The sequence below is a fragment of the Hipposideros armiger genome, unplaced genomic scaffold (genome assembly GCF_001890085.2).
Source record: "Hipposideros armiger isolate ML-2016 unplaced genomic scaffold, ASM189008v1 scaffold_1, whole genome shotgun sequence".
Classification (NCBI taxonomy): Eukaryota; Metazoa; Chordata; class Mammalia; order Chiroptera; family Hipposideridae; genus Hipposideros; species Hipposideros armiger.
The window spans coordinates 8,163,951-8,186,805 of NW_017731351.1; the positions used below are offsets into that span (position 1 = coordinate 8,163,951).

The following is a 22,855-nucleotide window of genomic DNA, read 5'->3' on the forward strand; positions in this document are numbered from 1 at the left end:
ACTAATATTTATTACAGAATAATGTTCTCATTATACAAAGATAAAATCACTTATAATTCCACTGCTCAGAGACAGCCAACTGTTAACACATTAGTGTATACACTCTATGCCATTTTAATTTAACAAAAGTTGCTGGTTGCAATTCATAATATATCATAATGTACATCTTTCTGTGCCACACGTTTTTCTATGACATTGTTGAAGACTGCAAAATAGTAACAAATTACATAACCTTGTTGGGTATTTAAGTCAATGTTTCTCTAAGAAATTTGCATTAAACATTGTTTTATCAAAATATTCGTGGCACTGTAGTTGGTAAATAATAATTCCATACAGAATTATGAGCTAATGTTGATTATACGCTTGGATTTAAGTACATTGTATAACACCTTTTTATAGAAAAACACAAAAGGAAGCAGCTCCCACTAGCCCCCGTCAGGGAAAGCCACCTGCCCAGCAGATCCGCCCAGCCGCCTGCAGAGCTCAGCGATGCTGGCTGGAGGGGGTGTGCTCTGGTCTATATTCCCTAAGAGGAAGCACCCCTAGATCCTAAATGACCTCCATCTGTGTCACGTGGCATGAAGCCCCACCGTGGCCTGCGCGGACATGAGTGTGGGGGTGGCCCTCGGGTGCCGGCCTGGGACCAGGGCTCCCCCTCCCAGCCTGCCCTCTCATGGTGCGCTTCCCGCTTTCCTTAGGCCCTGACCCACGTATCGCAGGACTGTTTCCCTTTGCTGGACGGCTGCAGGAGGAACAGGCAGAAGTGGCAGGCGCTGGCCGAGCAGCAGGAGAAGATGCTGGTGAACGGGGCCAGCGGCCAGACCAAGCGCAGCTGAGGCCCGCGCGTGTGTGCGCGGCTTCCAGACGCAGTCTGCGTCCGCCCGGGGCGCTGGGCACCGTCCAGGTGTGGTGTGTGTGCGTCCACTGCTGTATTTTTATTTTTGCACAACGTTGAGAGCACAGCACGCAGTGTCTTTAGGGGACCCTTCTGTATTTCTGTGTATTTGTTTTATGCCACTGAGCTGAGCTGAGCTAACTGACACGTGGGCTCGTGTGCCACCTGGGCACTGAAGGTGCGGGCTGTGTCCCCGCACTGGGGCTGCTGGTTTCGCTGGGAGGTTTTAAATCATTGGTTTTGTGTTTTGGGAATTACCAATCTTTCAAGAATGTTTGGAATCTTTTCTTTCTTGAAAATAGGCGAGGAGCGAATTGAATATGATCTGTGACATTTAAAACCTTCAAAGGATAGAGAAAAATTGTGGGTTGAGTGTATTTTAAGGGGAAGGGGGGACATTTATCAATGATGTATCACCTTAACACAAAAGTAAAAACTCTGACACAAACAGAAGGTACTGTAAGGCGGTATTGCAAAGCAAAGGTGTCATTTAATTATCACTGGTTTTATTGAGACAAGTGGGATCCAGAAGTGGAATGTGTGTCGGCTCTGTTGGAAGACACTTTGGAGAAGCAGTAAGTGTTTCAAATATTGATTCCTCTTTTTATGTAACTTCCTCATTGCTCATCTTACAAACCATAGTTCATAAGTGAACAGTTTAAATCTCAGCAGGAAAGCAAGAAAAATGTGATAATTGGAGCACTGACCTAAAGTGAGATAACGGCTGTAGAGAAGAGGATACAAAACAAATCCATTTTTATTTTTCTTTGTCAAATGAAGTACAAAGTTTTAATTATATAAACAGCAGAAGGCTATCCTTGGTATTGGGGTCACAAATGAAATCGGGGGAGCAGCAGGGTAAGAAACCTGAGACCATACTGACTGTGTGACTGACAGGTGCCTTGTTTGCTTTGTAGGACTAGTCACCCCACAATCACAGCGGTTGGGGCACGTACCCTGAACCCTGACCCTCGCTTGGACGTGGTGGTATTTACTTCTCACGGCTTTCTGTACATTTAGAAAACGTTAACGTGTTCTTAGAATTGGAGCCCCTTTCACTGGGACTCTCCTGCAAGCGAGCTCCTAACGCACAGTGAGTATTGGAGAAGTAGAGTCAGGTCTCCAGGCAGGACAGGAAAATCTCCCAGTACCAGGGAGTGTGAGTAGGAAGAGAGCTATCTGTGGGATTGGTTAACTCCCTTCCCCACCCCCAAAAGTTTCTGAGCTTCTATCAGTAATTTGGATAGAAAATCTCGGGGTTATGGCACTGCAGCCTTCTCAGTGACTTTTCACTAAAACACGTTTTTCCATTCGTGTCATTTTTCTCTAAACTGCCTAAAATTCAACATGTTCCTTAAGTTTTTAAAATCAAGTACGTATATGTATCTTGACATAATGTAGCTGTATTCTTTACCAGTCAGGTAAAGGGGGGGGTGAGTGGGCCAAACAAATTGTACGGCCGTTATTTTGTAGTAGTGAAGGCGGCCTAGAAAGGTATCCGCCGTTTAACGCTACATGTATTGCTATTCTCACACTACTTGTATTTTCAGAATGTTATTCTATTTTTATTTTATGTCATACAGATGAGATCTGTAAGGTTACCTCTTGGTGGCACTGGTGTGTAAACTACAGACTGTCGCTGAAACAATGTGCCCACATACTGGTATTCACCTATGCATGATATGTGATTCCTTAGTGCAGAAAACTGTTTAAAGAATAACCGTCTTTAATAACCTATCTTTTCATTGTATACATGTGACTTAGCAGTTATGCTAAAATCTGTAGTCACATACTTCAGTAGTTTGTTTAGACCCCTCTGGTATATGTCCCTGAGATTTTTACAGACATAGTATACTCAATGGAAGATATATGAGCGTGTGTCATTTTAACAAGCAAAGAGACATATTTAGATTAGAAATTGTTTGGTTTACCTTTAGATCATGATTAATTTTACTTTACTAGTTTAGAAATTAAAAGAAGTTGGGCAATGCCATGCCTATTTTATTGTTGGGTGTTTTGGTTCGTACAGAAGTACTTCTTTAGGACTGGTTAGTTGGTTCAAATAAGTTTTAGGAAAATCATTCCATACATGGTTTCATATATGGTACATGGGCACAAATCAGAGTTTTCGTTCTTATGTGAATATTTCCTTCCCGGTATCTTCTTAAGCTGGAAAAAAACTAACTTTCTAGCCCTCCCCACCACCCCCTGTATTTATACCGCTTGTTGCAGATTTTGTTTTTGTCATAGCTGAGTCACATGACGCCATTTCAGTTCCGTTTTCAGCCCGAAGGCCCCACTCAATTACTAAGTTGTCAAAATGATGTCTGTGAACGTGCCTGGCCTTGTGGCTTCAGAGGACTGGCTTTTGCCATCACACCTGTGGGAACTTGGTAGGTCCCTGCATGTCCACACGTCCGAACAAGCTGTGCTGTTAGGGGGTGTCACAGAGGCAGTGACCAGGCTGGCCCTGCTGGGCCCTGGACACCACTGTCAGATGGGACATGGGCCACAGAGCCCGGCGATCTAATCCCACACAGCATTTCTTAGGCTGAGTTTCCCAGACTGAAAAACGAAGGACACATCTATGCAGCTTCTCATGTAGGTGGCTGTTGAGTGTGGGGTCAGAGCTCTGTGAGGGATAGACCCTGGGTGGCGATGTCACCACCGAGCTCTTAGGTGTGAAGAGCCGTGTCCCCTGCCAGCACATCTGCAGACGGAACACGGGAGGAGCCTGACCAACAGGCACATCCTTGCCTAGCAGCGAAGTGCCTTTATTTTCAGCATAGAACACAGATGTTAGAACACTTCGGTTTGGTTTTCAGTTTTCCTATTTTTCACCCAATTGTACTCCTAAAGCTTAACAGGCCATCACAAGCGACACTGCTTTGTTTTGTGTGTACAAGGTTGGTTTACGGGGAGTGGGGGCCAAGCGTACTGCCATCATCTCCAGTGAATGGCTGTAGTGACAACAAGGTAGTAGAACTGAGTGGCTCGGTATCAGAGGTGCATTGATGCGTTTGAGTCCCTGCCACATGCCAGGCACTGTCTCCACGTGGGACAGGGCGGCCACCCCACGCGGCTCAGTCTCAGCAGACAGTCTGCCGACAACGTGAACACCTAGGCTGCATCAGGGTACTTTGGTTTTCCTCTGTAACATGCATTATACAGCTTCCCAAGCGCGTCTTCACCGGAACTTTCTAAGAATCTGTTCGTGACCGTCTGGTCTTCCTGCTCGGAGGACTCACTCAGCCTGCTGAGGGCCTGACAGGCTCTCATCTAAAGAGCGACAGCTGACCGGAGTCGTGTGTTCCACCGGGGACGGGGACGCAGTTTCTCCGCACGCTCGTCAGGGGGAGATGGCTCAGGGTTCCCAGTCTGCTAAACTGTGCCGTTCTGACCCTCTGCTCCACCACAGGGAGCGAGGAAAAAAGGTTTACGGCTCACCCTCCCGTCCATACACTTCTCCAAAGCCTGTGTAAACATGTCTGAATGAATGTGACTGCAAGTGATGTAAATAGTTGAAAATGTACATTTCTATTACAGTTTAAGAAGAGAAAACCTTACGAATCATCACTGGCCACTGTTAATACCTATTTGTATTCTTATACCTTTTCAATATATTTGAACAAATATATAGTTTCTGGCACTATTTTTGTACTAGGATAAAGGAGTTATGATGGACATTATGTTTAGCTTTTAAGTCATTTTAAAGAATTGTGAATGCCCGTTTCTGTCTCTCCTCTCCCACCACGAGAAGCGTCTCAGAGGCAGTCACGTAAGGAGTCCTCACTGGATGATCTCCGTGAGGCCAAGAGAAGGTCAGGGGGGTTGTCCCCTGGGCGGACACCTCGCCTGTCAGCTGTTTCCTCATTTTGCTGTGCTTTGTAAAAATAAAAAGAATGGACGAATAGGTGTGAGAATGGTGTGATTATTAGGGGCTTTGAATTTTACGGGCGGGGGATTCCTAGGGGGTGTGGATTTCAGGCAGGAGAATGGGCCCGATAGTTTGAGGGACTTCAATCAAGCTAAGCTGTGGTCCTCTCGTTGGGAAACATGAGGTTTGGCAGAATCCTCTCCGTAGCCTAGACTCCCTAAGTCTTCTAGTTAATATCCTTCACTACTGACCTGAGGGCACCCTTTTTCACACGTCACTTCAAGACCCCAAGTCTGTGCCGGGCGGCTGCTACCAGCCTGGTGTTGCCTGAGGAGCCATCGCTTAGGGTGGCACTCTGGCCAGATGGCCTGAGCTGGGTCCGAGCCCAGATCTGACTAGTTTCAAAACAGATGTTTACTCCACTCAGTTCTCTCTTCATTTTTACTGTAAAATGTCCCAAAGCCATTCTTAGTGGATCAGACAGGCTGGCGGGAAGCATCCGAGACGAGATTTACCTGGCGCAGCAGGCTCGCAGCGTGCGGGTTTCCACAGCTTACACTCCTTGGTTCAGCTGTAATGGCTGGGGCCCCCAGACACCTGCGCTGCAGGGCTGCTGGCTTTCTGGCTTTCTCGGTCATTGTTCAGTTCTAGACGAGCCCAGTAGCGAGGCTGTCGCAATTCACAAAGCTGAAGGCAACCAAAATGACAGCTCATCTAAAACAGGATTTTAGATCTTCTGACCCCCAGAGGGCGCCAGAAGCCATCCTCTTTATTGGGGACGAAGGAACAAACTGCTAAGGAAAAGATTTTTACTAAAGAAAAATGGTGGGGGGAAAATCAATGAAGTAAGACTTACTCACTTCCCTTTGTCCAGAGATCATTTCTTCATGATTTCCTCCAAACAAACAGTCATCAGCCGAGGCGTCTCAATACTCCGACCACGGAGATCAGGTTCCTCCCGGAGGAGAGAGAAGCTGCTGACCGCCCTTCTGAACCCACGTTCTTGCTATCAGCCATGATAGCAAACAGGTGCCTCGGTTTGATGTTGCAAATGCCAGGGTACGGTTTTAAGGCACATAACATTAACAGAAACACCCAGAACTTGCAGAGATTATTCTCTGACTTTAGGCTATATTCAGGCTTAAAAGGAAAAAAAACAAACCTGTACATTTCCAACCCACAAACCATTTGTTCAAAGCAGAGACCCCACAAGAGTTACGAATGCAATCAAAATAATAATTATTTGAATTAAAAGAAACCTGACAGATTAAATGGCATGCATCACTCCCTTTTCCGGCTTGCCTCATTTTGTGTGTGTGTGTGAGTGTGTGTGTATAAAATAAACAGCAACTAAGCTGACTCTTTCAGCCACCTGACAGCACTCCCAATAGCATGTTTTACGATGCCTCTTTCTAACCTATGGGACAAGACTGCACGGCTAGGAAGGGTAAAGCAACAGACATGGGCTGTCACAATAGCTTTCAACTTGACTAGCTCCTATCGATCACCCTTAGAGCCATAGTTGCCTTCTTATCCTTGTTCCCCTCACCCAGTGGGAGTATTTTTAGCTTCATACAACACCAATCCAAGCGTCCGCCTTCACCACACAGCTCTCTGCAGGTCAAGACTGCCCTGGTCTCACTCATCCACCTGGACGAAGGAGGAAAGGCGGAGTCGCGGCCGGCACCGACCTCCGCTGCACACCCTCCGGAGGAGCCAGCAGAAGCCGGTGCTCAGGGCTCTCCCCTGAGCCTGCCAGCACAGGGAGTACACGTCTGGGAAATGCAGGCACAGCTGTGTCCCATCATTATTCCTTTTTTTTCCTCGAAGCCTCTTGCTTTTTCTATCCTGGCTCTATCCACTAGGCCTTCGAACGTATTTGACTCTCGCCTCCCCTAGAAACACCTGCCTGAACCCCCAGCCGCCAGCCGCCAGCACCTCCGCATTTGTTTTCAGGTGTTTGAACACAGGAGGGTGTTCAACAGGCACTGAGTGGGAGTAGATTCCCACCCTTTCTCACTTGACATAAAACTGGGGTTTTTATAAGGAAAGGAGAAGGTAATCCCACAGAAGGGCAGTAGAGAAACCAACACAGAATTGTAGGAATTCTCAGTTGGACAAGAGCTGAAATTTAAAATGAAAACTAAAACAATTTTTTAGAAAAAAATACCTGTTTGCTACCGCGAAAAACAAGTCAATTAATAACCAGGCTTGTGTTACTAAATTAACAACCACTGGTGGAGTGACCCTGCGTGGGCAGAAGCTGGGAGAAGGCATTAAGGCCAGAGGCCAAGGATCATGTGGAGAAAACGCTTTACATGCAAAAACAAACAAGCAGGCACACGGAAGCCCGCATCTGGGGTAGGGCTGGTCCCCCCTCAGCTAGGCCTTCCTTGCTGCTTTAGTTTGGGGTCACCTCCAGATGAGAAGGGGGCTGTGCCTTGGCCCCAGAGGAGGCCCAGGGGACAGTCCTGCCCTGAGCCCCGCACCTCACTTGGCCCCCAAGAGCTAAGCCGCTGTGTCCTGGGCACAATGGGCAGGCGACTTCACGCCTAGAGGCCTTTTCCTACAGAATTCTCGAGGACAGTCCTGTTACAGAAAGGCCTTGCAGCAGAGGGGGGGAGGGGGCGCAGGTGGGGGAGAGAAGGGAGGCCAAGGCCACTGAGCAGAGACTGCAGGCCCTTCCCGCTGGGGAACTCACTTCCTCCTTCCGACAATGTCATTAACAGGTCGTTGTACCTCCCTTTTCAGGAAGGAAACCAGGTAGAGAAGGTTAGGTTACCTCCTCAGAGCCACAGCTAGCAAGCGGCACAGCTGGGATATGAACTCAGATCTGGCTTCAAAGTCCCTGGGCCCAGCGGGCTGGTCACAGTCTCTGAGAGGTCACTCCAGGGCGCCGTGTGGGAGCTGACACCCGCAGAGCCGTGCAGACACCACGGGCGCCGTGCCTGGCCTGCACGCACGCACGCACGCACGCACGCACGCTGATTGTGCTGCCCTGAGACACCTGTGCCAGAGGCGGGCTTGGCGCTCAGAGCTGGGGCTGCTCCTAGCGGGCCCACTCATGCCGCCCACTCCTCTTCCTCCATCCAAATCTCCCGCCTCCATGTCACTGCCATACATCCCCGTGAAACAGGCCCATCATCGTTCTATCACTGCGTGAGATAAAAGGGGTGCTGAGGTGAACACTATTTGCTGCCATCTGCTTACCCAGCAGAACCCTCCAAGCTCTTGTCTCTGCCCCAGAGCTGATATAACAGCCATTAACCATCAATGAGACTCCAGCCAGTTAATCATTCACTTGGGGAAGCCCAGGCAGAAGGTCAGCACCCTGCGAAGTCTGCTCCCATGGCCGAGCTGGCCCCGCCGACCTCACAGAAACAGACGCATTGCTGTTGGGATGGTCAGCCATCCCGCGGCACTGGGGGTCAGCCCCCACTACAGAATCGCCAGGTGTTCGCGACGATGTGGCTTTGGGATTTCCTGGCGACATTTAAGTTTCCCTTTTTACCAGCTCTTAGCCAGGACAGTCCATGATCGAATCCAGTCGTCCAGGGCAGGGCCCCTGGGCTCACCAACCCGATGCCAGGCGCAGCCAACGATTCGGAACGGGACAGGACAGCGCTCCGCGCAGCCTGGAGGCGGGACGCGGCCGCTAGCGGTGGGCCTTGAAGCTCTCAGGGCCATGGGCCCACAAACCTGTCAGGGATTCCTCCTGAGGGAGTAAAGCTGCTCGCACTGCGGGTGGGCGTCAGCCTCCGGGTGACAGCGTAAGTTTACCAATCCAGGCGACAGCATCCAGGAGACGGCGTACACTTATTAATCCAGGCGGCAGTGTGCACTTCTTAACAACCATCACAGGCTGCTCTGCCCTCAACAGGCAGAACATCTGGCCTGATAAGTAAGAGTAAAAACAAAAGGCCCTGTCGCCCTTACTTCCTGCCCCTCCAGCTGTGGCCTCTGCACGTTAGAAATGTCATTTCCCCAGAGGCCAAGACACAAGGACAGTGTCAGCAAGCCACAGAGGAGGGCTGCTGTTCCACTGCGGACCCACCCCAGCCCCCCCAGGCCCCACACTCGCAGCCCCAAGGCGCACAGTCTGAAGTGTTGACTGCACAGTGTCAGCTCCCAGCGGGGTCCCTACCCAAAACTGTCCTGGGCCTAAGGGTGCTGCCTAGCTCAAGGTTACACCCTCTCTGCAGGGGCAGCCTGCATCCTATCACTGGTCGATGTGGGCACAAGGACCCAGCCCTGTCTAAGTGAGGGCCTCTTACAGGGTTGTCCCAGTTCCCGATGTCCTCTGAGCACAGGCTCGGTTGTCCCCTGCCCGGTCCAGGGCCACCCTCCCGCCCTCACAGGTGTCTCGAAGAGCACCCCACGGCTGCAGTGCTGTCTGCGCTCTCAGCTAGGGGGGCTCAGGGGGACTTTCCCCGAGGATTCCTTGTCCCGTGTGTGTGAAAAGCACTCTTTGTGTCAGTGCTCATGTTAATAACAAGCACTGAGGAAGCCTGCACATGTTTCTGGAAATCCCATTTTATTTTCTGGAAGACGTCCGTTAGAGATGTGGACTTCATAACACGCGTTTGTTTCCACTGACCTGCCCGCTGCCAGCAACAGGCCAGAGGCTCCCAGGTGCCATCGGCCGACCGTTCCTGAACAGGCTGGCCTCTCCCTGTGGGAGGGCTGCCGGAATTCAGTTGGGAGGACTGTCATGTCTGAGGCAACAGGAGCTGACTCTCAAGACCTCTTCAGACAGTACATTATAGGACAGCAGCATGGTGTGACATGCGATTCAGTTTATCTGTCTGCTTTTGTATCACAGGGGTTGCTTTACATAGTAAGATTTTGGCACTTGGGGGTTCAGAGGTCATACGCCGTGAGCTAAGACAACTTTTTGGATCACAATTAATCCAAATCCCAATGATGCTGTTCCAAGCAGGAATGGTGCTATGAAACCCTCCTTTCTGTGGCCAGCACGTTACACTTGAGTTTATGAAGCCACATAGATCGCAGGCTGTACTTACGGAGCAGTGTCTCGCAGATGACCCAGGCTGACACAGCTGACGCAGGGGACAACTGAACACTTATCGGGGAGATAAAATGCAGTTGGACTTCAGAGGGAAACGTGCTCATTTAGACCTGGCTACACAGATCGGTCAAAGGTGCCTGAGTTGATCTGAGACAATTACCTTCGACCATTGGCACCAATAGCTCTGTATCACATACACTAAACAGATAACAAATATTTATTGACTCAATTATCCCTGTAATACACCAGCTAAAAAATGTCTTAAAAATCTCTGAAAATAAGTTTCAAAAAACCACCTCAATGCCTGCAATGCTATATGCACCTCTGTGTTCCTTGACAGAGTCCTGTGAACGCTACCCCTAAGACAGCTGAGTGATTATAAAAACACCCTTTACAAAGGAACTGACAATTCACTGGCTTGAAGGCTGTTGGTCTCCTCTGAACAGGGCCAGCTGCCGTTTTCCCCCTGCAGGCCAGCCTCCATTTATATTGACAACGGGTCAGAAACTCGCATGAGCTGTTTCAGGGGGGATCCTAGCAGGACAGAGGAGCCGTGACATGGCATGGGTTATGGGGCCTTTCCAACAGGAGAGCAAAGTGCACAGCGACTCCCTTTAGTTTTACACATCACCAGTGCTCAGGGCCCAGCTGGTGAGGCAGACGAGGTATTCCCTTTGTAACTGTACACATTTCCACTTCACAGCCATCCGTATATATAGACCGTCTCTTAAAAGTGATTAAATATGCCAGCATTTGAAGATTATCTTTAGCCTCCTTCACCCATGACCCCGATAAATGAATGGATGGATTGATGGGTGGGTGGATGGATAAAAATTTAAACTGAATATTTTGAGTCATACAACAATTTACAGAACACATTTCAAAGTGAGCTGTTAGAACACAGAGCCTATATTTCAACCCAGTTATACAAGATGGAGGCAGTGAGAGGGTTGTTCTGAGGACGATTTCAATGGAAGGAGAGATGTGCTACGGGGGGGACAGGGCTGGGGGCTGTTTGCAGGGCACCCCGACACATGCACATGAATCAGTGTCTCCTGCACTAGCCCTGTCTTTATTTAAAAATCTGATATCTTTTTCATCATGTTTTTTGCACTAATAATATTTATTTTAACAAGTACATATTTCATTAAAATGTCATCTATCCTGATTGCTGAGTTTTTTGCCTCCCCCCCAATTCTGTACTCAGGGTTTGTGCCGCACTAGCTCCCCCTGGTCCATCCTGACCGAGGGGCACAGGTAGTGATGTCTGGCCCTCACCTGTGCCTGCGAGAAGGAGGCTATGGCAGCAGGGAACCAGGACGGCACTGCACTCCCCTCTAACAGAGGGTCAAAAGTCCGCAATGCTAAGGACTGGATGACAGCCAGTGGTAAGAGCATCGGTCCAGGGCCACTTACACGTCATCCTGTGCCAGCAGCGGGACTGAGAAGGTCGGGGCACTGGCAGTATGCAGCCCTAGGACCAGCTGCCCAAGGCAGAAGCCTGGGGCGCCGGGAGTGAGGCCAAAGGCCAGAGCCCTCAGAGGGCCCCCTCTGCCCTCCAGCCTCCCGTCCACCCTGGAGGGGCTCGGCCAGAAGGTTATAGCACCCTCTCCCCGAAGATCGCTGGTGTGGTTGCGTGAGGCCCTGGCATGGAGGGGGTGGGGATGAGAGTAAGGCATTCTCTACTGTATTAGACAAAACACTTCTAAGTACTGAATTAAAACTATGACTTTGATATTAAAGTGACCTGAGGCCTCCAGCCCACGTTTGCCAACCATTCCCATTATAATCTATTGAGGGGCTCGGGTGACTTGTTAGGGAAGATTACAATGCAAGTGGTGACCCTGGAGCTGTGCAACCTGGAGGCCATGAGACAACATTTTATCACTTGCATGGTCAGAAAATCAAGGAACTGCCTATGTTTTCAAAGAGGCACAGGAAAAAAACCTTCTCCCAGAGAACCATAAAGACAAAACTGAATTTCTATTTTAGTTAAACCCAACTCCGTAATTGTGTTTGTTCATCTTACGGTTACAGAAGGATGGATGGGCAAATAGATAGTAAGAGTCCAATTGAGTTATTACAAAGAGTGATTCTATTTAAATTAATCTGAGTCCTTAACAGGTAGATGATTTAAGAATCAAATTCCTGGGCCAGCCCGGTGGCGTGTTGGTTAAGAGTTGGTTTGGGACGCCAGCTCTGGGCAGCAGGGCCCGGGGTTCAGATCCTACATGAGGGCCATGATGCTGCGCTCTCTACAGCTGGGATGGTGAACAGCAGCTCGACCTGGAGCTGAGCTGCCATGGGTGGCTGGTGACGGCGTAGGCTGCAGTCCCAGTTGCAGTGGGCTGCCATGAGCTACTGTGAGCTGCTGTGAGCCACCATGAGCGGCCGTCCAATGGCCGGTGAGCAATCTGCCTCGCCCGGGAAGAGCGCAATGATCACAATACCAACATGGGCCAGTGAAGCGACGTCCTCCACAACTAGACTGAAGAACAAAAGGACAGCAACTTGTCTGTTCCCCTTCCCCAGTTCCCCAGCGCTGTTCCCCTCCCCCAATTCTCCAATAAAATCTTTAACAAAAGAAAAAAAAAAGCAGCAAATTCCTATTGAAAAGTGTAATGTTCCTCAGGGGAAAATTTGAATGTCTGATTAATGTTCAGGGACTTTGTGTTTCAAAGGTCCCTCTTCCTTACAGACAAGCTAGCTGAAAAGAGAACCCTGTGCCCTGATACCCTTGGGAGATACCACACAGCTGGCACAGTGGCACCCACTGTCCTGTTTGCTAAGCTGGCCTCTGACAGCCACCTAGGGCATTCCCATACATCTGGGGTTCTCTTTTCTCCAATTTAACTTTCACCGTCTTGTTTTCAGGCCTTCATTTTTAGCAAGGTTACAGTAATATGTAACTAGCCTTCTCTTCCGGATGCGTCCTTCAAACCCCTCTATATTTGGTGCCAAATGAAGGTGTGTGTGGAGGTATGTGAGTACACACGTACGTATACCCATGTATTTCCTATACATACATATGTGTACACATATATACACACATGCACATAGGAATATGTGAAAATATGCATGTACACATAAACAAACATATACTTAAACTAGAAGACTCACACATAAACATTAAGTAATTATGTCCAGCGGGTAGGATTAGGGGTCCTTGATTAAGTTTTTCTTTATGCCTTTTAACAATTTGTAAGTTACGTTCACTGACTGCTCATTAACCTATAATTTAAAAGTTTTCTTAATGATGTAGAGGATATTTAATGAAATGAGAAAATGTTAAGATAGTTAATTTTTAAAGCGTTTACAAAACAGCGTATGTACTATGAGCCCCGTGCGGTGTTCTGCCAACTAGATAGCTTTGGGGTCCATTATCTGCAGTCAACTTTCTTCTGGAAAAGCCTGCAAGTGGGGGCTCCTGGATCAGGCTGCCACGTCGGCCGGGAGTCACATACACTGGTGGGCCCAGGACCCCGCGCATCAGGGTGGAAAGCGGTGGGATCCTGTTCACTCTTACACAGCCTGGTAGCTAGTCACTCACACATTGTACCCGAGTGGGAAACAAGTGACACTTGCAAATGGGCAACAAAGACTTTAGTTAGGAAACAGGAACCATGTTGTACAAAACCTGTACACATTTTGTGTCATCTCTGACCTCAAATCTGAAAATCTCTTGGAAGAAACAAATGGGTTAACAAACCATTGCAATGGACAGAGTAACTGTAAAGGGGAGGGGTTACAATAATGACATCAGAACACAGGTGAAGACACGCCAGCCAGGCCAGGGGACGGAGGTGGGTAAGGCTGGCTTGCTGGAAAGGTGGCAGTGAGCCAGTCCTTACAGGCCGAGTGGGCGCTGGGAAGGAAACGTGCGGGTTGGGGGTGGAGGACAGACAGCGGGCAAAGATGTGTGCGATGCCAGCACCCCACAGGGGAGGCAGTAGGGGCTCCACGGGAGAGGTGAGGGATTTGGGACTGTATGCCGATGGCGATAGGGGATCCCTGAGTGACAACAGGCAAGGGCAGGATGTGACGAGATTCACATTCTATAAAGATAATTCTTTGGACAAAATGGATTCTGGGGGACAAAGTGGGGAAAACCAGTTAGTAATCTAGGTGAGAAACAATGACAATCGGGAATACGAAGGAAGAAGGTACACATAAGTGACCTTAAGGGGTAAAAATGGAGTTGATTTGTTGATAAATGGAAAGCCAAGGATAAGGGAGAGGAGAGACCTTAGAAGGACCCTTAGGACAGCAGCATCACTCGCTGACACACGAAATCCAAGAGGAGAGAAGCAGGCAGGATGGAAAGTCCCGCTCCTCTGCAGCTTGTGGGGAACCTGCTAAGGAATAGGGACCTGGCAGCCGAGTGATCTGGGCTGTACCTTAAAATGTGAGGGGCACACGGGGGCAAGCTGAAGACGTGGGGAGGGAACAGAGGGCCCGGTCCGGGGAGATGGTGTGGAATTAAGACGCCTTAAGATGTGACTTCAAAGTGCAAGGTGTCAGCTGAGGAAGAGCTGCCCGTGCTCCGAGAAACAAGAGGGGTGTCAGGAAAGAACAGCAAGAAAGAGTCAAGAAAAGAAGAGGACAAAGTTCAAAGAGAGAGGCGTCCGTGGTCTGAAATGCGGCAATGATGTAAGGGCCCGGTGTGTGCATGGGACTGTGGACCAAACGCCCATCAGGGACCTCAGTAAGTCGTTTTGCTGGAGTGGTGAATGTGAAAGCTGTGCTGGGAAGGTAAGACCGTGGAGACAGTGGCCCAGCTATAACGGGAAGCGGGAAGACTGAGTAGGTTCTAGAAACATCAACAGAACCCAGGAGAGTTCTTTTCTTAAAACAGGAGCGACTTGAACATGTTGCTATGAAGGACGTTGTGGGAGCAAGTGCGGCAGCTGAGAGGACGGAAAGTCAGAGCCCCAGAGAGCCTGTTCAGCGTCACAGGGGTGGCCAGTGTCAGCTTAGCGCCCTGGATGGAACTGGATAAAGCGTAGAGATGAGGAGGTTAAGGAACGGGAGGCCAGAGTGACAAGGCCTTATCCACATGGACTTTGAGGTCACTCAGGATGGTGATGAGCCAGGCGCCAAGATTTTCAGTGATAGATGGCAGATGACAAAGCTAGATGGGAACAGATAGATAATGACAGATGGGGGAGGTGGTAGATGACATGATGAAGTGGCTGGAAGGCGACACCCAAGTGAAAATGGGCTCAAAAGGAAAGCCTTTCTTAAAATAAATAAATAAAAGGCGGAAACGTGGCTGGGATGCGGGCTATGGTAGCCGGGAGCTGAGATCACGCGCGCCCACCTTCCTGCGTGTGAGGTGAGGGCACAGGAGGAGAGCAGCCTCCCCCGCAAACTGCATGAGGGGGCCGACTCAGATTCCACAGACGAGACAGAACGTGAAGGGGTCAGAAGTCCTTCACGCAAGGCCATTCAGCGCCACACAAGGATCCTACAGAAAGGCTGCCTGGTCAGTAATGAACGACAGCCTGGGGGCCCCACGCCCCGTTCCTTGGTGGATACCCCTCCATGCAGGGCTCTAGCTCTGTCTTCTTCGAAGAAAACCAACCAGCCTTCTCAGGTACAAAATCTACGACATAATGTAGCCAGTCTTACAGTTCTAAAAGGCAGCGGCTCATGGCGAAACCAGAGTGCAGTCCGTGGGAGACTTGAGGCCCCTGGCCCTGCTCAGGGCTGGGGGTGGACCGCAGCCTGCAGGCTTGGCTGAGGCCGTCCCGTCGGTCCCACACACCCTTCGATTTAGCCCTGACACACGACTGTTTTTCTCCAGCCTTTAAAGTCTACCAACTTGGGGATGAAAAGCCAGATTCAGAAACTCGGACGGAATTAGAAAAGGCCTGAAAATGCTGTTTCCCATAAAGGATATTAAAACATATATACTCCAGAAAGACTTTCCTTCTTGCCGTACAGTGAGCAAAGGATTTCTGCGACCTCTAGAGAGCTAGTCCTTTGAGACGAGCTAGAAACATCGCACTGCCCTGCCCGCGATGCCGCTGGACTTGGTGATGACACTGCTATCTCCCTGGCTATGTGACTCAGCGGTTTTCGGCTCTGATGAGTGATGCTGAGACCTTTGGAAGGTCAGTGCTCTGAAGCAGACTAACCCGACCACCCTCTCCTGGGCGTTCAGGGCTGGCTTCCGGGAGCGGCCGGCGACCAGGGGGGACCTGAGCAGCAGAAAGCACGTGTCTGGGGGCCGGGGCCTGCATGCAGGCCGTGCCGACACCCCAGGAGCTTCTTGGGCCGGGCTGCTGGTCGGCTCTGCCCTGGAGGAGAGGGGAGGACGCAGACGGCCTTCTGTCAGCTCCGCTCTGTCCACACCGCTTGGCGGCTGGCAGAGGCTGCTCTTCCTCTGCTTGATGAAATAAAAAGGGGGGCAATTCCGCCGAAAGAATGAGCCCGATGGATACAATCAAGTTTAAGAACCTGACACTGTTCCCACAGGTCCTGTTCAGGTGTGTGAGATGCGTCCTTCCCTAGACCCTTGAACGGAACCTCGGGCACACCCACCCGGTCGTCTCATACTTAACAAGCGGTCTCTGGTCACCTTCACCCACAATAAGTGTCTCTTTCTAGTAATTCATATGCTCAGGCTAGTCAGTAATCAAAACTCGGCCCTTCATGCTAAGGAAAGGTTTCTCCTCCACCAGCTCAGGCCTGCTCGGGGCTGGAGCCCGCAGTGGGGAAGCTAAGTGCTGACCAGCGGCACTCCATCCTGTACCCCACACGCATACTGCGTTTTGGCTTCTGATTGCACCAGGTTTGGGGGTGAGAGCAGAACAAAGGAAGCAGAGCTAACGTCTGGTTTTCATGTTCTTTGCACATGGCAGACATTTAAAGCTAATTCTCTCTCTTTTGGGACTTTTCCAGCCACATTTCTACCTCTTGAAATTCTTCTCAGCGGCCTCTCACCAAAACTGAAACAGAAGGAGTCCCTGCTACGTGCCATGCGCTTCACCAGGTACCAGGATATTTAACTAAACCTGTAGCAACCCCAAGACGCAATTCAAAAGGACACCTTCGAAAAATCGATACATTTTCAGTCTCAATATCATATTAACTTTAACCTGTCAGTTGAATTTGGTCATAAAGCCTTATTTACGAGGTGACTGCAATTGTAAAAAGGGAACAGGTCGCCAGGGCTCTCACTTCCCAGATGGTATTTGATATACGCTCTAAATTATGTTATCTCCAGCAGAGTGCACTTTGAACTCGGAGTAGAAAATCTATCTTCAGACACCACGCATGCTAATTCTTGAAAGAAATGTGCCCAGAAATTGTAATTCAAGAGAAAACATTACTATACGCATCTTATGTTTTCATTCGGCTGAATTTCGGGAGAAGAGTTAAGGAGTTATAAAAAAAAAACAACCACCACTCCAGCGGCGTGGCGTCCGTGGAGTTTGGTGACTTTTGAACTTTAAACTTCCATATCACAGCATGAAGCTGGTTCTGAGATAAGAAATAGAATAAATTCTCTGCTCAGGGCAGATCCGAGTCCTGGACTGTCTCGAGGCTGACTCGACGGGGCATCATGGCGTTTGATGGCACCTGGAAGGTGGACCGGAATGAGAACTATGACAAGTTCATGGAGAAGATGGGTAAGGGCTTAATTCTCACAGACTTGTTCTTCTCCTTCTTTCTAACTCCCTCTGAAGCTCTGCGCATGTGGACGTGCCTGCTGGACAGGGGGGAGCCAGGGTGTGTGCCGGTTCGGTAGCGAAAACCATGCCCTTCCTGCTTCATTAGGGAGACACACTGTCTCTTAGAGGAAGAAGCGAGTCTCACGTGTTCATCTAACGCAAAAAATATCCAGAGCTTTCAGTCAGGTTTACCGCTGACTAGGCCTGTATCACTGAAAATTGACAGGTTTTTGTTTGTTTGTGTGTTTGTTTTGGTTTTTTTTAGACAGTAAAAAATAGCAGTGCATAATGATAACTTCTAGACTTCAAAACATTGAATTCTAGGGGATGGAAACGCAAAGACCATCTAATAAATTAACAGCAAAGAGTGCTATCGAAAGTCACAGCACTGAATAAATAAGACTTAGTTCTTTTCTCCTCTGACCTATAAAACTTTTGGAATACTCTCATGACACTATGTAGTTTCTATGGTTTTAATTTATTTTAGTATCTATACCAATAACCTGGCAGCCTATACACTGCAACAAAATGGCTAAACAAATTTGTGTCATTCCCTGAAAATATAAATTTGCATCCATTATCACCTACAGTTCAGGGATTCTTAGTGCAACTTTATGGAATTGATATACTTTACAATAATGAACTTACCTGTAATAACTGCTAAGTTTCTCATTTTTGTGAGTCAGAAATGTCACAAAGAGCAGAGATAATGAATTAAGAAGTTCAAATTTTAAAGCTACTATGGAAAGCAAAGTGACATTAGAAAAAAGAATACCGTGTATGCAGAATTCAAGTTGCATATCCTTATAAATATATGAATATGCCTTTTAATCCTTCCTTTGCCCTTTATGGAGTTTGGTTTACTAAACACTGAAACAAAACGTTTGATAATTTTATTAAAGTTACTCAGTTGTGAGGTTCTATAATGCTATGCTTTATTTAATTTTTCTTAAATTTTGGAGAAACAGCTGGAATCAGTGCCCTGGGGCTTTGTGCTTGAACTTGTTTTGCAGAAGCCACCTGAATGTTCTGTGCAAACGCAGTGCTTTCAGGGTTTCCCCTAACACTCCAAATATTAGCAATTCGTTCATGAAAATGGAACTTTGAAAAAGAAAGACTTCCTGTGGCGTCCTGCCTTTCCTTTATCCAATCTCTTTCCCTTTGCAGGTATTAACATGGTAAAAAGGAAGCTTGCAGCTCATGACAATCTGAAGCTGATAATCACACAAGAAGGAAATAAATTCACGGTCAAAGAATCAAGCACTTTTCGAACCGCTGAAATTGTTTTTGAGCTTGGTGTCACTTTTACCTACAGCCTAGCAGACGGAACTGAACTCACTGTAAGAAACTTTTTATAAGCAATGGGTTCTTGATTTTTCTATACAATACTACAATAATCTCTGCTTTCTGTCTCTGGATGGTTTAGTTAATGTAGGTCTCTTTCATTTACAAGTTTATCCACATTAGATATTGCACAAGTTGGCAGAGTATTTACACATTTTTATTTTCATACACAGCTATAAGGAATCTGGATTGAACAATAAGAATTAGAAAAAATCCTTTGAATGACTGAGTATAGACCTATTCATAAAGAAAACTAAAACTCAGTGTTTTTCATTTCACATACTGACAGCAGCAAAAGCTTTGAGTTATCTAACTTAAACATAACAGACTTTTGATAAATGTAACTGAAATAATAAAATAAATAAATAAATTAGTGAATGAGTGAGTAACCACATGGAAAGGTCTAATGCTACATTGTCGGTCTTTGGGAATACACCTTTTAATATTTAAGATATAAAATTTTGGGAGTCACATGTTTCAACTGATTTTTTTTCAAGTTTTTCGTCCTTAGAATTCTTCTAGTTAAAGTATATATGTCTGCAATGACAACCTGTCAAATATTTGCTCAATCATGGCCATTTTAAAATTACTGTAACAATTAAATTAAAACAAGCACAGGGTTGTTAACCTCTCCATGAAACTAATTTGAACTGCGACTAAATTTAGGACACCCTTTGAACATGAAATATTTAGAAAAGTAAAATTCAGCACTTGGAAATGCTGGGTGAGAGGGGTACCCTGGTTGCCAGCTCTGTGCCTCTGGGTGACGCTGTGTCTGTTTCCTCATCTGGGGAATGGAGGTGATAATACCTACTTCACAGGGTCACTGTGAAGGTGGAAGAAGTAGATCTGTACAACTAAGAATAGCACCTGACACATGTAAGACCCTACCATGTGCTATTGTATTATGATTATTTTTATCCTTTTATAGGGGACCTGGAGCCTAGAGGGAAATAAACTCATTGGAAAATTCAACCGGGTAGACAATGGAAACGCACTGAATGCTGTCCGGGAAATTGTAGGTGGTGAACTGGTCCAGGTGAGTTATAAAAGGATTATAGCTATTTCCCAAAGGAAAAAATAATTACATACAATTTTATTTTTGTGGTTGCTGTTATATCTTCAATAAACAGACTATTACTTTTCTCATAAATCTTCTGATTTTAAAAATATGTTTTCTGAATTAAAGAGAACTTATATATATATATATATATATATATATATATATATATGTCAAATATTGATGAGAACTTATATATATGTCAAATACATTGATGCCTACTTTACCTGAAAACGTGTTTTTAAATGGGTGTATCCTGTATCTGTATAAAATGTTGCTATTGAGTACAAGAAAAAATACTACAAATTCATTTTAAAGCTATAATGTTATATTAATCTAATATTTTTCTTAACTTAGTCTTAAATCTTAATGGGGAATTCCTCTGTTTTTAACACCTTTCAGACTTACGTGTATGAAGGAGTAGAAGCCAAGAGGATCTTCAAGAAGGAATGAGTGCTGTCTCGGTGCCCAACCCAGAACGCAGACGGGACGGCGAGTCTGAAGCGTCCCACTGCCCTGTTCTGTCCTCGTCCCGTCTTAAGTTACTGACCAATCAGGCCTTTATAACACGGACCACTTACATTTCCAGTCTTGCCAAAGCAAAAGTAAAAGCTAATTAGGATTTAACCTGGTTTATATCTCTAAGATGTACATTTATTGGTGTTCTAAAAGAACCTGTCACATTCTTCAAAACACATGAATAAATGTTGTCCCTACATTGTTTTGTAAGTAGCCTGTTCTTTAAAAACAAAAACAACAACAACAAACTATGTGACATGGATGTGTGTATAGATACACTATTTGTTTTTTTTTCCACATTTGCTAAACTAAAGACATAGATTGCATGGGGGTCTTTAAAATGTTACACTGGTTTTAAGTATTTTCCTCTGTAAAAATCAATTACTATAAAAATAATACATATTCAACCAGAAAACTGAAGAATAAAAGCAAATGCAAAATAAATATTCCCATAAGCCCAGGATCCAACAGTCGCCACCATTCTGCCTTTCCTCCCAGTCCTCCTCTCTGGGTGTGGAAATGTGTATTTCCCACACATACCACTTTGAGTAATACGATAGGAAACGAATGACGTACAAGCGAAAGACCTGCATTACATCTCCCACACCTTTGGCAGTTCGAGACCTGGCTAAGAATCAGGTCACCAAGAAACTTCCAGTGTTTTACATTCCCTCTCTCCACTGTTATCCTCCTCTGTCTGAACCTCAGAAAACAAAACCGGGGACTTTAGGACACCCCACAGGACCCTGATCCAGCAGGCCCCCTGCCAGCCTTTCAGAATGCTGGGCTGGCAGATACCGGAAATGTCACCTTCAACTGCCACCCCTTTTACTCATAAACACGTGGCCAATGTGCCAGGGCCCAAAATGTTCTCTTTCATTCATACCCTCACATGATACACTATTTTATGTACTTCAAGCAATTGCATTTTAGGAGGGAGTGTATTAAGGGGTGGAGAGGGAGGTCGATTTTTTTTTATGAATTTAACTCTATGAACTTTTGTTTTGACTAATTCTTTTTCACACGGATGAAGGTAACAGCTAACTTTTACATAGTTCTCACTACGTTCCAGGCCCTGTGCTAAGTGCTATGTTTACAGCAGAAACATTACAATGTAGAGAGAAAACATCTGAGTACATGATGGAAATGAACAGATTAGAGAATACGTAACCTTTCGCAAAAACACCAACTTAAATCCACCTGTTCGTTTTATAACTTCATTAAAAATTTCACACAGAAAATAGTAATTATTTAGACTTTCATATGCTTTTTTAAAATACAGGTTCAAAGTACTTTTACCTCTCTAATCTTACCTGTCTATATATGTAAAACAGAAAAAGGACAGGTATTAATCCCATGTGAAAATGGAGGAACTAAGGCGCAAGAAGTTTATCAGCTTGTCCAATGTTGTAGGGAGTCCATGGCGAAGACAGACATTAAATGTAGGTCTTGACATTCAGCCTGGTACATTATGATCTGTGCTATTACTCAGCCTGTTATAAACAAAAATATCTTAAGGAAAAAATATCCCTTAGTTCCTTAGTGGCACCCCAGAATAGCGCTGCAAATGATCCAGGTCACAACCTGAAGCAGTGGCAATGAAGTGGTTAGACACGGATCTATTTCTGGCCTCATTGCAGGCTCACTTTTTTTCACAATTTGTATCCTTTCTAGTATTAAATTCTCCACAATTTATTAGCACTGGAGAGAAGCCTATCATTTGCTAAGTGACTGCCATGGCTATAACCCCTCTCGAGGACACTGACCTTGATTTTATGCCATTGGACTGACCAGCAGGGTGCCTGACCAGGAGCGGCCGATCCCACACAATCTGGCCAGTTAATGACCTCTGTGCAGAAGGAACGACGCCACTAACTGAACCCAGAAGAACCTCTTCTTAGGGAGTTTCAATTTGACAAATACGCAGTCATGGGTAGGAAGGAAAAAGTTTAAAGAGGACAAAGGCAGGCGGTGAGTGAGTCACGAGTCTATGAAGCCACGACCAGGCAGGGGCCCCAGGTCCACAGCTGAACAGAGGGCCTGGGAGAAGCAGCGGAGTAGTAAAAGCTGACAACTTTCCCCGGAAACACAGGGTTCACTTCACATTGCTTCCCCCCAATCTGGCCTTGGGGTGAGTGGGGTGGAGGGTGCTGATGGGGCAAGGCTGGTCACAAGCTGACGATGGCTGCCGCTGTCGAAAGTGCCTGACACACAGAGACACATGATAGGTTCACTGCGTACCTGCTTGGAGCATGAGAATTCATTAAACTTGTCTCCCTACTTTTATATGCATTTGAAATTTTCCATAACAAAAACTTAAAGACATAACACATACATATAGAACTTCAGAAGCCAGCCACTTCCCATCACTCCCCTGCTGTCGCCGTGGTCTGAGTCACCATGTTCTTTCCCATGGATGACTGAACCGACTCCCTAAAAAGCCTCCTTCCTT

The 22,855-nt window shown here is 46.9% G+C and overlaps 3 protein-coding genes and 1 long non-coding RNA gene across 23 annotated transcripts in view; 2 read left to right on the plus strand and 2 right to left on the minus strand.

Annotated features, from left to right (window-relative positions):
* PDE5A (phosphodiesterase 5A) overlaps window positions 1–4,806 on the plus strand; it is a 119,347-nt gene extending 114,541 nt beyond the window's left edge. For all 6 annotated transcript variants that reach the window (XM_019623990.1, XM_019623914.1, XM_019624299.1 and 3 more), the window contains one exon: window positions 699–4,806. In XM_019623990.1, coding sequence (XP_019479535.1) covers window positions 699–836 — 138 coding nt within the window. In that variant the 3' untranslated portion in view covers window positions 837–4,806. The remainder of the gene's footprint in view (window positions 1–698) is intronic.
* The window catches only part of LOC109371702 (uncharacterized), a 51,298-nt gene that overhangs the window by 19,318 nt on the left and 9,125 nt on the right, over window positions 1–22,855 (minus strand). The window lies entirely within an intron of this gene.
* LOC109372253 (uncharacterized) lies at window positions 2,840–12,019 on the minus strand. 2 transcript variants are annotated; one of them, XR_002122028.1, is made up of 2 exons: window positions 5,633–12,019; window positions 2,840–5,459 (listed from the first exon to the last, which is right to left on the minus strand). It is a non-coding gene; the product is annotated as an uncharacterized LOC109372253 (long non-coding RNA). The 2 variants fall into 2 exon arrangements; XR_002122023.1 differs by having other exon boundaries at window positions 5,629–12,019.
* FABP2 (fatty acid binding protein 2) lies at window positions 12,361–22,607 on the plus strand. The gene is made up of 4 exons (XM_019625038.1): window positions 12,361–17,438; window positions 18,648–18,820; window positions 19,756–19,863; window positions 20,287–22,607. The coding sequence occupies exons 1-4, from the start codon at window positions 17,372–17,374 to the stop codon at window positions 20,335–20,337; spliced, it is 399 nt and encodes a 132-aa protein (XP_019480583.1). The 5' UTR covers window positions 12,361–17,371; the 3' UTR covers window positions 20,338–22,607.

Coding starts and splice junctions, on each gene's coding strand:
- FABP2 (XM_019625038.1), top strand. CDS start 17,372: ATGGCGTTTGATGGCACCTGGAAGGTGGACCGGAATGAGAACTATGAC. Junction 17,439..18,647: donor CAAGTTCATGGAGAAGATGG/GTAAGGGCTTAA, acceptor TTCCCTTTGCAG/GTATTAACATGGTAAAAAGG. Junction 18,821..19,755: donor CAGACGGAACTGAACTCACT/GTAAGAAACTTT, acceptor ATCCTTTTATAG/GGGACCTGGAGCCTAGAGGG.